At 42.4% G+C, this 14,492-nt stretch overlaps 1 protein-coding gene across 1 annotated transcript; it reads left to right on the top strand.

The window, feature by feature from the left end:
* Positions 1-4,119: 4,119 nt before the first annotated feature.
* On the top strand, positions 4,120-7,877 carry sowahab (sosondowah ankyrin repeat domain family member Ab). Its single transcript, XM_059990557.1, has one exon. It carries the CDS (start codon positions 4,268-4,270, stop codon positions 6,053-6,055), a length of 1,788 nt encoding a protein of 595 aa, XP_059846540.1. The 5' UTR covers positions 4,120-4,267; the 3' UTR covers positions 6,056-7,877.
* Positions 7,878-14,492: the final 6,615 nt, after the last annotated feature.

The following is a 14,492-nucleotide window of genomic DNA, read 5'->3' as shown; positions in this document are numbered from 1 at the left end:
ACTCCACCCCACCGTGTTCCTTTCAGATCCGCGTGAACTCCACCCCACCGTGTTCCTTTCAGTTCCGAGTGAACTCCACCCCACCGTGTTCCTTTCAGATCCGAGTGAACTCCACCCCACCGTGTTCCCTTCAGATCAGAGTGAACTCCACCCCACCGTGTTCCTTTCAGACCCGAGTGAACTCCACCCCACCGTGTTCCTTTCAGATCCGAGTGAACTCCACCCCACCGTGTTCCCTTCAGATCCGAGTGAACTCCACCCCACCGTGTTCCCTTCAGATCCGAGTGAACTCCACCCCACCGTGTTCCCTTCAGATCAGAGTGAGCTCCACCCCACCGTGTTCCTTTCAGACCCGAGTGAACTCCACCCCACCGTGTTCCCTTCAGACCCGAGTGAACTCCACCCCACCGTGTTCCTTTCAGATCCGAGTGAACTCCACCCCACCGTGTTCCTTTCAGACCCGAGTGAACTCCGCCCCCCGTGTTCCTTTCAGACCCGAGTGAACTCCACCCCACCGTGTTCCCTTCAGATCCGAGTGAACTCCACCCCACCGTGTTCCTTTCAGATCAGAGTGAACTCCACCCCACCGTGTTCCTTTCAGATCCGCGTGAACTCCACCCCACCGTGTTCCTTTCAGATCAGAGTGAACTCCACCCCACCGTGTTCCTTTCAGACCCGAGTGAACTCCACCCCACCGTGTTCCCTTCAGACCCGAGTGAACTCCACCGCACCGTGTTCCTTTCAGACCCGAGTGAACTCCACCCCACCGTGTTTCTTTCAGTTCCGAGTGAACTCCACCGCACTGTGTTCCTTTCAGACCCGAGTGAACTCCACCCCACCGTGTTCCCTTCAGACCCGAGTGAACTCCACCCCACCGTGTTACTTTCAGATCAGAGTGTACTCCACCCCACCGTGTTCCTTTCAGATCAGAGTGAACTCCACCCCACCGTGTTCCTTTCAGGTCCGAGTGAACTCCACCGCACCGTGTTCCTTTCAGATCAGAGTGATCTCCACCCCACCGTGTTCCTTTCAGATCCGAGTGAACTCCACCCCACCGTGTTCCTTTCAGACCCGAGTGAACTCCACCCCACCGTGTTCCTTTCAGACCCGACTGAACTCCACCCCACCTTTGAATTGCCCAACATTTGGCCCAACTCACCCATGCTGACTGGAAGGCTCCCTCTGTGCTCGTCCCAACTCCTGGAAGTTGGACCATAGCCTCATATGCCTAGAGGACTCTAGTGCTCATCTAGACATCTCTCAAATGCTGTCTGCAACCTAGCTTCAACAACTCTCTCAGGCAGTGCATTCAATTGATTTACCATTCTTTGTGTGAAGAAATATCCTTTCTATCCCTAAATCCTTTCTAAATCTCTTCTCCCTCACCCTAAGTCTGGGAGATGAATTTTATCCATCTATATTATTGAGAAAATTATCATGCTGTCTACCCTATTTATTCCCCTAATAATTTTATATTCTTCAATCACATCCCCTCTTAACTCCCTCTGCTTTTCTAGTCTATCCTCATAACTGACTCCAAATGGGGGCACGCTACGTTGGCACTGGAATGTCTGCCAACTCTCGTCGGCTTCTGCCAGCACTTCATTTGTTGGTTTTGCTCATTGGCTATAACTCATCAGCCAATTACATTTGATTTCTGAAATAAAGTCTGAAATTGTTGGAAATATTGAGCAGATCATGCAGTTTCTGTGAAGAGAGAAGGAGATCTAAGGATTCGAAGTCTTTTTAGCAGAGCATCCTTCAGTATAACTGAGTGGCAATCTTTAAAGAAGTCAGCATAAGGCATAGGATGACAGCACATGTTTGTGTTTCACGAGTTGTACTTGTGAAGCACAGACCAATATTGCATCATACAAAAGAGTTCACAAATGGATATGGTCGATTATCTCAAAAGTTAATGATCAGAGTAGCTGAAATTGGACATGAAAAAATGAACACCCTCTTCCACTCATGCTCATGACAGCCTGTCCCATGAGAGGAAGAGGGTGTTCATTTTCACCCAAACACCGTCTACCAAGCGCTTTTCTGTATTTAGCAGCTCTTTAATTTCTCTCCCTGCTACAGTGCACTGTGACCTCTGGATCTTCCAGATCAGCCAAGCTGTTAAAAAATAACCAGTTATTTGTCATTACTGACCCTGAACAAATTGAATTATTCTTACTTCAAATACTTTTCCAGGAATTAAAATCAACAGCAAAATGGCGAAATATCAAACTGTAAAACTAAGTTATTTCTGATTAAACCAATTTGTAGCAGTACAATGTGTAACAGTTGTAGGACATAGAATACACACAGTGGCCATTTTAGTAGGTTCCTCCTGTACTTAATGAAGTAGCTATTGAGTGTATGTTCTGCTGCTGTGGCTCATCCACTTCAAGGTTTGACGAGTCATGCTTTCCAAGATGTTCTCCCCACACCGCTGCTGTAACACATGTTTTTTTTTGAATTGCTGTTGTATTCCTGTCAACTTAAAGAGTCTGGCCATTCTCCTTTGACCTTTCTCATTAGCACGGTATTAACACCCTCAAAACTGCCACACAATGGATGTTTTTTTCTTTTTCGCACTATTCTCTGTAAACTTTGGAGACTGTTCTGTGTGAAAATCCCAGAAGATCAGCTGTTTATGCTACTCAAACAACCCCATCTGACACCAACAATCGTTCCATGGTCAAAGTCACTCAGATCAGATTACTTCCCCATTTGGATGGTTGGTCTGAACAATAACTGAACCTCTCAACCACGTCCACATGCTTTTATGAAATGAGTTGCCACCACACGATTGGTTGGTAAAATATTTGCATTAATAAGCAGGGGCACAAGTGTACCTAATAAAGTGGCCACTGAGTGTACAACAATGCAACACAGTATAGGCCTTTCAACAACGACATTGTGCTGACCTTTCCTTTCCACATGGCCCTCCATTCTGCCATATGTAGTCTGGTGTTATTGTATATACTCATTAACAGAATGATGAAAGAGCAATGTTGTTTCCTAATTAAACATCTTTTCTACTCGTTAACATAAAATAGCACCTGATAGTGCAATAATGAGGCATTGTAGGAAATTGAGGAGAGACCTCAAATGGAGCCTTGTAATTGGTCAAATATCCATGCCAAGTATTATAGTAGAACAGATGATGGTTAAACAAGTTGATAAAATTGGTACACTTAAATTCTCCTGTCCAGCACAGGAGAGCTGAACTACAAGCAGTTGTCGGAGAGACGTTACAAGTCAGGCAGCATCAACGGAGAGACAGAGTTAAAATTTCAGCCAGATAACCCTCTGTCAGAACTAGAAATAATGCAAAAGCAATTGCGTTTTAGGTGCAGAAGACTAGAGAAAACAAAGAGAATGCCTGTGTTGGGGTGGATGTCCAGGTGACGCATTGGCTGGCTGAGACTGGGAAAGGATCGCCAGTTAATGATAGCGGAAACATCTGGCTGATTGTGAACATGCGATGAGCGATGGAAGTGGAGAGAAAATAAAGCGTGCTGAACTATGAGATGTAAGTGCTGGGTATCAGAACGATAAGGGGATGTCATATCAGGTAGAATTGTGGATGGAGAAAATCTGAATTAATGTTACAAGTGTTCAAAGTTCAATATAAATTTATCAAAGTGCCTATACGTCACCATTTACTACCCTGAGGTTCATTTTCTTGCAGCTATTCACAGGGAAACAAAGAAATACAATAGAATCAATGAAAATTTACACACATAGTGATGTTCCATCAGGAAATACTCAGCTCACATGACAAAACACCTCTGTAGGTCAAAGCCCACGGATGTTTGGCACAGAGGGTAGAAGTTCAGTTTTAATGAAGAGTCATTGATCTAAAGCATCAATTCATTCCCTCTCTCTCCACGGGCCTCCTTTACCGAAGTTAGTTATTAGTAGAAGTTGCCCCAAGAAAGAAAAATAGCGGCAGGAGGGTTTAATATTCTTACTTGTACTCAGTAAAACGCCGCTCGGTGACTCAGAACTACAAATCCCGAAGCCCGAATTCAATGCAGACTCCTCCCCCAGGCTCCCACTCACACGTCATATTATCTCTACCAAAACAGGATTTACTCCGGAAAGAACAGGTATTGCGAGACTGGGAGGAGTGCCGGGAGAAAAGGCAAGTTTGTGTCTGTTGGGCGAGGCGCTTGCCAGCCCCGGCCAAAAGGCGAGCTCAATTCCGTGCGGAATGGAGTGACTCTGCCGCCGACTGTCACTGCGTTGCCAGAGCGCAGGTGATAGGAGAATGGAGTCGGGGCTGAGTCAAGAGGTAGTGGTCCAGTTCCTGGTGGAGGCTGGGGGCAAAGTGGAGAACTCCAAGCTGCTTTTTAATTTCAGGAACGAGTTGGGGCAGACTGATCCACAGCTGAGGAAAGAAGCCCGGGAACTCTTCAAAACCTTTATTAATAAAGTTGCCGTGGTGCGCGAAGAAGGAGGGGTGAAATATGTGGTCTTGAAGAAAAAGATGCAGCACCTGGTAGCTGCTCAGCACGAATGCCCGCCGGTCCAAGCGGGGCCGCGGGGGCTGAGGGCGACCGAGAGGCTTGGTAAGGTGGAGCGTCTGGGGAACCTGTTGGAGGCGGGCGAGGCGCTACAGGAGCCTGCGGCTCGACGCAATTCTGCACCTTCGGCCCTGTCGCCGAATGAGGGGAGATCTCTCGCCACTGCACCGTCTCGGCTGCAGTTTGGAGGCAGGGCTGGGTCCCAGGACGCCCTGACATCTACAAAGCCCGGGGGATGGGTGTCGCAGCCGCGGGAGAGTGTGGCACAGGTTCAGCGGAACAGCTGCAGCCTTGAACGGCTGGCAGAAAACCAGCGTTTCATCTCCGAGAATCCACTTTTGGAAAACTGTGATCCCGCCTGCGAGGGCTTGTCGGCTGAGAGAGTATCTGCACCTGCATCCCCGGACCTGAAGTCTTCCGCTGTTACAGCCAGTGGCGATGTGTTTGCCTCTGACATTGTCCGCGAGCGGTTGGATACCCTTAAAGCCCCAGAGGACAATTCGTGTATTGAACAGAAGATTGGGAACTATGAAGCCAAATCCTCGGATGTCACTGCACGGGTCGGGCCAAAAGCAGGATCAATGCCAAAGCCCAAACCGTACATGTACCCACTTCGCCTTCCCCCGGACACCCCAAAATGTGTGAGTGTTCCCAGTGAGCAAAAGGAAGACGCACAAGATGGCCGGGTCAAAGAGAACTGCCCAACAGCGTTAGCTGACCAAGATGTCCCCAGGAAGAGGAGTCAGGTGGCAGAGATCGGAAGCAGTTCACCAAATCTAAAGAGGGTTTCTAGAGTGTTAAAGTTTTCCGAAGATACTCGTTTTTCTGATCAAGTGCCTCTGGATCCGGTTGAGCACGAGTGGATTGTGAAGACAGCCTTGGGTCACTGGACCCAAGTTTCCGGCTTGCTGCTGAAGGACCACTACCTAGCTGAGAGGAAGGACTTCATGTCAGGCTTCACAGCCATACACTGGGCGGCAAAATTTGGCAACAGTGAGATTATGTGTTGGATTATTGATAACTCAGAGAGGAATGGCATCAAAATGGATGTTAACACTAAATCCCATGGTGGTTACACGCCCTTGCATATCGCTGCCATTCATGGCAGAGAAAATATTATTGATGAGTTGGTGACAAAGTACGACGCATTGACAACTCTAAGAGACTACAGTGGCAAGAGGCCATATCATTATTTGGCCAAGGATAGCTCCTTCACTGTAAGGCAATTGTTAGGGGACCCAGAGACTTTCATCAGTGAATCCACTAGTCATAAACGCGGATCAAAGGTGGCTTCCTCCATCCTGAGTGGAACTAACGCTTTACTGGGTGCATTGGCTGATGATGTCATCTTCCAGGAGTTTTCCAAATCTTTGAAAAAACAAACAAACCTTAGCAAATTCTTCACTGCTCCAGCCGGACACAAGAAAAGAGCTAAAATGCGCACAAACTTTACTTCACTGAATGAAGAACCTGAAGAAGAGAGAGAGGAGGTCGTTATAAAACGTAGGCCTGTGACTGAAATATTCTTCTGAAGTTGTTTTGACATTTTAATATGAAAATAATGGGTCAATAGAAAATACTTCGCCGTAATGTTAAAATATTTAGGCGATACTCTCTTTGGGAGCTCTAAGTCAAAATGAAATCTTGAACATTAAGCTGTTTTTATCATTAATATGCTACAACTATATTTTCAACAATATTTACATGAAGTTTTATGATCAGCAGAATTTTTAAATAATGGGATATACTAGAGTAGAAATACTTGCGGTCAAGAGAAAGGTAGCTGCTCTTATCCAGCTTCACTTTAATTAAACCTACAGAGTGTTTGTGGGTATTTATAGCTTTGTTCCAAAGATCATTTGTAAATTCTTCCCTTTTCATTAACCCCAAAAGAAGCATGAAGTTCTATTGTGGGCTTCCTGAGGAGCATTACCATGGAAAGGTTCGCAGTTATTCCTGTAGCAATTCTGTTCTTGGCTCACTATTCATGGTAAAGTTCTGTTTTAGAAAAGCAAGTGTTTATTCGATTGAAAGCCAAGTCTATTTGCACCTGTACTTACCTGGCAAGTTGCTTCCAATCTCTGGTGGTGAGACTTATTATGCTTCTCCCTTCCTTGTGCTTGATTGAATCCTTCAGGGACAATTATTTTATTCCATTTTTTAATTTTAACTTTTGTTATTTTGGAGATACTTTAATCCTGAAGGAACTTACTAAACATTGGAGTATAAAGTATTAAACAATTGGAAGTTTAAATTAGGGTTTGGGCCTGAGATTTTGTACCTGAATGAATACTTTGAATTCTTCACATGATCTACAAATTTACACGTTAATAGTCCAATTCCATTTATTGTATTCAAACTATTTAAGTACAAAACGTTGGTCTGTGATTCTCTGTCAAAATAATAACATTTGATTATATCTTTAAAGGTGTAGAGAGTTGCACAAATTTATTAGATTTTAAAATGGTCATTTTTTTCCAAATCCCTCCACAGTTCACTCCCTTTTTCTGCAGTCTCTGCCCTATAACCCCAGTCTGATCTTTGTGATCTACAGCACATCTTGTTGCTCCACAGTTGCAGTCCTGCCTTAACTGCCAAAGCCCTAGGTTTCTGAATTCTCTCCCTAAATCTCTGCCTACTCATTTCTCTTTCAGTCTTCGAGACATTTGCTTGAAACTTACTTGTTGGACCAGATCTTTGCTTATTCTCTCTAAACTCTCCTTAGGTTGCTTGCCATCTGATCTGATTGAAATGCTTTGCGATGTTCTGCACATTAAAGTTTGTTACACACTATTTCCTTTGCTGGTTATAAAACATTTGAAAATAAGGACAAACCCATTTTTTTAAAGTTTATCCAAATAAAGTATTTAGGTAATTTGTAGCTTTGTATGAGAAACAGTACTATATGATGTTTGTTAGTGCTTACTATATACCTTATGCACTTTTAAATTAGTCCATTGAGAAAAATAAAATAATTTTTTAAAATTAATATTAATGTTTTTGAATATGTCACAACCACTGATTCAGCAGTACAGTAGATATGGCAATTGCACTTATGAATATGCACATGACAGCTAATTATTATGTTATTGTGATGGTATTTAACTCCATTCTTTTTATCATAGCACTTGTTGAGATAAGCCTGCTTGCAGTCAGCCTTGTCTGAGAAATTGGACTGTCAAGTCATCTGACTCTGAAGACTAGTGGTATTCGTTTTATATTTAGTTATTCCTTTCAGCCGCAGTGTTAGCTTCGTTTTCCATTTGAGAGTTTTAGTTAATGGCCAGGTTTTACCTAGGGCTTATTGTTTTCTTTTCCCTCAAACTCTGTTCACATTAAAGTCTGAGAACTATTGACTTGCTTGTGTCTCTCACTCTGCACTTGGGCGATATCCGAATGTAGTGACAGAATACATGTTTTGAGTACGAACCAGATTATGGATCTGAGTGGGTTATTAGCTAATAGTTTTGACATAAGTAAAATCTATTTATTCATTAGATCAGAATTAATATGTAGCTAAGAAATGGAGAGATAGAAACACAGAGGGCTGCTGAGAACCAAAGCATTCACCTTAGGGTAAATGAGAAAGTCAATAAATCAATATATTTAATGAACTAACATTCTGAGTGGATTATTCTTTACACCAAATCATAAGAGCTATTTGGTTTCACTCAATTGTGTCTAAGAATGGACTTCCAGTAAGATGGCGATTGCTTAGCTGCTCTGAACTTTTGTTCCGTCATTTTCGCTATCTTTGCACTAAATGTCTCCATTTTTTAAACCTTAGTTAGGAACTTTATTTGGTCTTTTTCACTCGCCTGCGAACACATCTACCTTACAATGTCCAACAAGAGTTCTAAATCCGGGAAAAAGGAAGCTATGGCTCTGTCGACGGAGACTCTCGCTGTTCTGGAACAACATCAGGACGATATTTTAAAGGAATTTAGAACTGCTTTCAACCAGCTGGATGCCAAACTGGATCGGATCAACGCTAGAGTGGACGAACATGCTGAACACTTATCTCGCATCGATTTGACTTCTGAAGATTTAAAAAGTCGTGTTCGATACTTGGAGACTCTCTGTTCCAGCCTAGAGGAAAAGTATAACAAACTCTTTTCCAAAATGGTGGATCTTGAAAACCTGAGCAGATGTTGCAACCTACGAATTCTTGATTTGCCAGAGGCCACCAAACAGGGATCACCTGTGAAGTTCTCCGAGTTCCTTTGTGAGATATTTGCTTCCTAATCCGCCTGAGCTTGAAAGGGCACACAGGGTCTATGTTACCCCCGCAATTCTGGGCTCCCGCCCACGACCGGTAATTTGGTGCTTTCATCAATACCAGGTAAAAAACAGTTTGATTATGGAGGCACGTCGCAGAGGTACTTTTGCTTTTCAAAATACAGTCATTCGCTTTGTGGAGGATTTTGCCCCCCAGGTTTTAAAGATGCGTGCTGAGTTTAAAGGTGTAATGAAAGTGCTTTTTGATCATGGACTTAGACCCTCTCTTCGCAATTTACGAATCACGCTTACTACTGGAAAATATAAGTGGTTTAAGTCAGTGAAGGAGGCTGAGGCATTTGTTGGAAGTCTTCCGGCTATCCAGCCATCTTCGGAACCCGATTGGACCTCCTAAAATGGTGGATAAGTACCTCCTGTAGTAAAATTACTTTTTCCGGACTCAGACCTTACTTGAATCACAGACATTATTTATTGAAACTCTCAGGGCTGTTGACAATCTCTCCCTGGATTTGGTGTGTCCGTTTTTTAAATAGACATTCTGTGCTTAATGTTTCCCTGTGGACGTTTAAATTGTACTTGTGTAATCTACTTTATTCTTGTATAACTTTATCTATAGAGTTCTACAATTGACTCTAACTTGTTTTGGAGGTTTGAAGTCTTTATTGAAGGCCTCTCTGTTGGTTGATTCACAGTTTAACTGCTGATTATTTTTATTTATTTATTTTTTCACTTTTTTTTTATTTTTGATTTTTTTTTTCTCTGTAAATGGTTGATAAGTACTCTCCTTGAATCTACAATTTTCCCCTTCCTCCCTTTTTTCCCCCTTTCTCTTCCTTTAACCTTCTATAATTTTTCGCGGGTAGGTTAGTTTTGGTTTTCTTCTGATTTTCTTTGTATTAAGTTTTACATTTCTGCAGAAGATACTCCAATTTGTAGTTATATTTTCTAGTGCATAAACTAGTTACCATTTGCTATAGTATTTATACGGAACTGCTGTTAATGACACAGATCTGGAAGTTATATTTGGGTTAATTTTTTTGGTAGAGCTAGCTGCTTTTTTTGGTAGCCGTCTAGTTTTGGGTTGTGTGGGTGGGGTGGATTTTCCAGTTCTAACATCATTCACTGTATTTATTGTTTATCTTTATTGCTCAGGACATGTTTATGTTTTGATTTTACGAATCTATGTTTACATTTCTGCTCCCAGACTGTTATTGTATTGCTTGACTTTTTATATGCCTGCTGCCTTTTATGCATTAGTAATTGATAATGGCTAGTGCACTTAAATTCGTGAGCTGGAATGTAAAGGGATTGAATCACCCTGTTAAAAGGAGGAAGGTATTCTCACATATTAAACAACTCAAAGCTGACATTGCTTTCCTTCAAGAAACTCATATTTGTTGTTTTGATAACTCCCGGCTTCTGTCAAAGTGGGCGGGTCAGCATTTTCATTCATCCTTTGCCGCCAAAGCTGGGGGGGGGGGGGGGTCTCCATCCTTATTAACTCAAATATTTCTTTTGAATTCCATAATAAAATATCTGATACAAATGGCTGTTTTATTATTGTTTCTGGTAAACTATGTAACACTAAAGTTGTACTAGCAAACCTGTATGATGCCCCCAACTTTGATGATGTTAACATTTTTGAACGTTTTTTTTCCTCACTACCAGACTTAAACTCATACTGTCTTATACTGGGTGGTGACTTCACCTGTTGGTTAGATCCTAATTTGGATCGATCGTCCTCTGTTACCAGACCACCTACTAAATCTGCCTTAGCTATCCAATCGTTTCTCTCTAATTGTGTCTAAGGATAAATGAATTTGCATAACTAAAGAAAACAACCTTTAGAGATCCAGCCTACATTCACCATATTCCTGAACCATAACATTGAAGTATTGAATCCCCCATGGCAGTATATAAATGAGTTAGAACTGACTGTAAATCCTAGGTGAAATTGTGTTATTAGACTTGACATAACTATACGTGCATGTGCAGGCACGATTAATTCCTCTCTTGAAACCACACTGCCTTCAATCGCAACCTCTTGAGCTGTAAGTGCTGGAGGATAAAGAGAATATGTTCTGTCAATAGTGTTGCCAGGAAAATCATCAAAAATGTTTGGACAAACAGAGAAAATTCATTGGATTAACTTGTATCTCTGAGAGGATAATATAAACAATACCAAATTTTTCGAGTTAAAACCAGCTAAGCAGAAATATGCATAAAAGGATTCATTTATTTGTACAGTATATAAAATTTGTGGAGCAGACTTAATGGACTGATGGACAAACTCTGCTCCCATGTCTTAAGGTGTTAAAATAAAGGTTTTTTTTAGCATTAGTATTTTAGGTTTCTGTAAGGTTTTAATGATCAGATTATACTAATAATGACAGTGCAACATCTTTAACATTAAAAAGACCGTTTACAGGAGTCATTTTTTGCTTTGTATTTATGTGAATCACTTTTAGAACCTTTTTTGTTTGAAGTGCATTTTAACTGCAAATAATGGGCATCCGTTAGTCTTGAGAGAACATGGATTTGCGCCTTGGAAAGTTTCCAGGGCACAGACCTGGTCAGGGTTTTTTATGGGAGACCGGCAGTTGTCCATGCTGCAAGTCGCCCCTCTCCACGCCACTGATGATGTCTAAGGGAAGGGCAAAGACCGATACGGCTTGGCACCAGTGTCATCACAGAGCAATGTGTGGTTAAGTGCCTTGCTCAAGGATACAACATGCTGCCTCAGCTGAGGCTCGAACTAGCGAACTTCAGAAGTAATAGCAGCTGATTGAACAGATATAGTAGGTTATTTGCATTCATGAAATGCTGTTTTGTTGCTTCAATAGTAAGGCCTTTGGTTGAAATCAAATTAATGCAGCTCATCTTTGCACAGAAGAAAGGAATGTCACAGGACATGCTTTGGTTTCATATTTCTGGGTGCACAAATAGCACAAAATGTGATTGTAATCTGAAGCTGTCTCCAGTGGTTGAAAATTGCAGATACTTAGTGGTAATTACTTTATCTCCATGGTAATAATTGTAACACCCACTATTTGAATGTAAATGAAGTTCAGGTATGTGTAATGTTTTCAGCACAAGACTCAAAACCTGGGTTTTCACTGTACAAGTTTTGTGTGAAGACCAGACATTTTTTGTGTTTGTATTTTTTTCATTGTGTTAATTAAGTATTTTGCTGCCGGATATTCCTGTACTGTATCCAGGTTAGCACTCAAAGATGGCCAGTATAAACAGTCTTACTCATATTACCCACCTTCTGTGAAAGAACAATTGTAAAGATCATCGGCTGACAAAGAAGAAATTCTGCAGATGCTGGAAATGTAAGCAACGTACAAAATGCTGGAGAAGCTCAGCAGGTTAGGCTGCATCTGTGGAAAGGAGTAAACAGTGGACATTTCAGGCGAGACCCTTCATCAAGACTAGAGAAAAAAGATCAAGGTGGGGGGGAGAGGAGGAAAAGTACAGGGTAGCAGGTGATGGAAGAAGGGGAGGGGTGAAGGAAAGAGTTGGGAAGTCAATCAGTGAAAGAGACAAAGGACTGGAGAAGAGGGAATCTGACAGGAGGGGACAGTAGGCCATGGAAGTAAGGAAATGGGGAGGAGCCCCAGAGGGAGGTGATGGGCAGGTAAGGAGATAAGGTGAGAGAGGGAAATGGGAATGGGGAATGTTGGGCAGGGCCAGGGCAGGTAGTTACCAGAAGTTCAAGAAACTGATGTACATGCCATTAGCTTGGAGGCTACCCAGACAGAATATAATGTGTTGCTCCTCCAACCTGAGTGTGGTCTCATCACGGCAGTAGAGGAGGCCATGGACTGACGTGTCAGAATGGGAATGGGAAGTGAAATTAAAATAGCTGGCCACTGGGAGATCCTGCTTTTTCTGGCGGATCACTGATTGGTTTAATCAGTTCACTGAAAGTGGAACTATTAGATCAAATAGATGGAAATTAATATTCAGAACAACAGATTGTAATGAAGTCCTATGTAAGGTGCTCTCTAATTTTTTGGGTCATTGTTAATTCTTTAAATTAAATTGGGGAATTGATGGAAATCTGTAACCGTCTCTGAAGACATGAAAAACATCCAGTAGGATGTTTGCACCAACTGTGGTCATCATGGAGACGTCAGAGAAAACGCTGACAGCTGTGTTGTCTATAGAAAAAAAAAGACATTGAACATTTATTTTCTTTAGCTTCAGCCTCCGCAGTTAGACCTCCTCCCCTCTCCTGAACTCAGCTTCACATCAGCAAGCTTTTGGCTATTTTATGTGCATGCAATCTAATGACGACTGTCTGGATTTGGAAGTCACCATGACTGAGCTCACAGATTTTATCATGTGGAGAATGTTAGCAAAGGTCGTGCTAGGTTCTGAAGTAGAGAGTTGGCCCGGTAAGAATGTAGATGTAGAAGGAGTTTAAGGCCCTCCATTGGCTGATGTCTACCGTGGATGTTTCGTTCCGGCTATCTACATGATAAGCAAACCAAGGCAGTACGATATAGAGAGCAGGCTGTCGCCCACGTAGCAGACTCCCCCTCTCCATGCAGCTGATGAATTGAAAATAACAACATAAACTGATACATTTTGGCATCACAGAAGTTGCCAGAAAGCATTGAACTTACCGTAGGGCTGCTTACGGACTCCAGCTCTGGATTTTTCCTTGGGGCTTGCTTCTGTAGCCTTCCCTGTGAGAGGGTCCAGCCGCAAGGCAGCGGAAGCTCGAGCGGAGTTTTCCTTCTCCTAGGTCAGCTACTGACCATGGCTGACAATCTCCAGCTGCCTGAAGGGACAGTAACCCACCTTTCCCCCTTCTCATCTTGTAAGAGTCACAAGATGAATAATGAGTGTGCAGAGACATAACACAAAGCAAGAAGGCACTGGCTGTAATTCAAATCAAGGTTGACTTGATTAAGCTGGGAGAAGTGAGTTAGTTTACCTCCTGAGAGGCAGATGATAGATGCAGCAGGAATACTGAAGTTTGTTTATTGTCATTCTACCATACACATGTATACAGCTAAACGAAACATCGTTCCTCAGGGTCAAGGTGCAAAATACAGCACATATAGTCACACACAGTGCATATCATTACAATCCAGCACATAGAATCACAAAATACTATTAGCACAAGTCCCTGGGAGGCCTGGCCTCAACAATGACAGGTTGATATGAAGGGCAACGACGTAAAATTTCATTGTTACGATTATAATAAAAAGAACAGAAGTGTAAATCCGTGAACCAGCAGCATAAAAGATGAAAAGTGACAATGCAGGATGAGAGTGTGTCTGTGAGTTGTGTGGAGGAGCAGCAGGGTATTCAGACAGGGTGGACCTGAGTGTGGGTGTCGGCAGGCGTTGTCTCCTAATATAAAGGATGACTGGCATTGGGTGGGAGGGAATGAGATCTAAGGCCTTAGTAAACATCATTCACTGTCAAACAATGGAAATGATTAAGTTTAGGATCAAAGTACAAGAATGGTTTCTCTGTAATAAAGGATTTGATTGTCAGTAGTTTAGTGCTTTCCTGATACAGAGTCCAACAATTAAGGGCTGTCTTTGTGTTGTTTGTGTGTGTGTGAATTACAATGTCATAACATACACAAGTGATGTAAAGACTGACTTTGTTCGAATAAAATCTACACTTCAACCAGAATTAACCAGCAGTTTACTTAACCTTCACAGGCAGCCCAAAGAACATGACCCTCAGTTATGTAGCAATTCC

This window comes from Hypanus sabinus, chromosome 15 (assembly GCF_030144855.1).
Source record: "Hypanus sabinus isolate sHypSab1 chromosome 15, sHypSab1.hap1, whole genome shotgun sequence".
Classification (NCBI taxonomy): Eukaryota; Metazoa; Chordata; class Chondrichthyes; order Myliobatiformes; family Dasyatidae; genus Hypanus; species Hypanus sabinus.
This window is presented reverse-complemented; position numbering and strand designations above follow the sequence as displayed.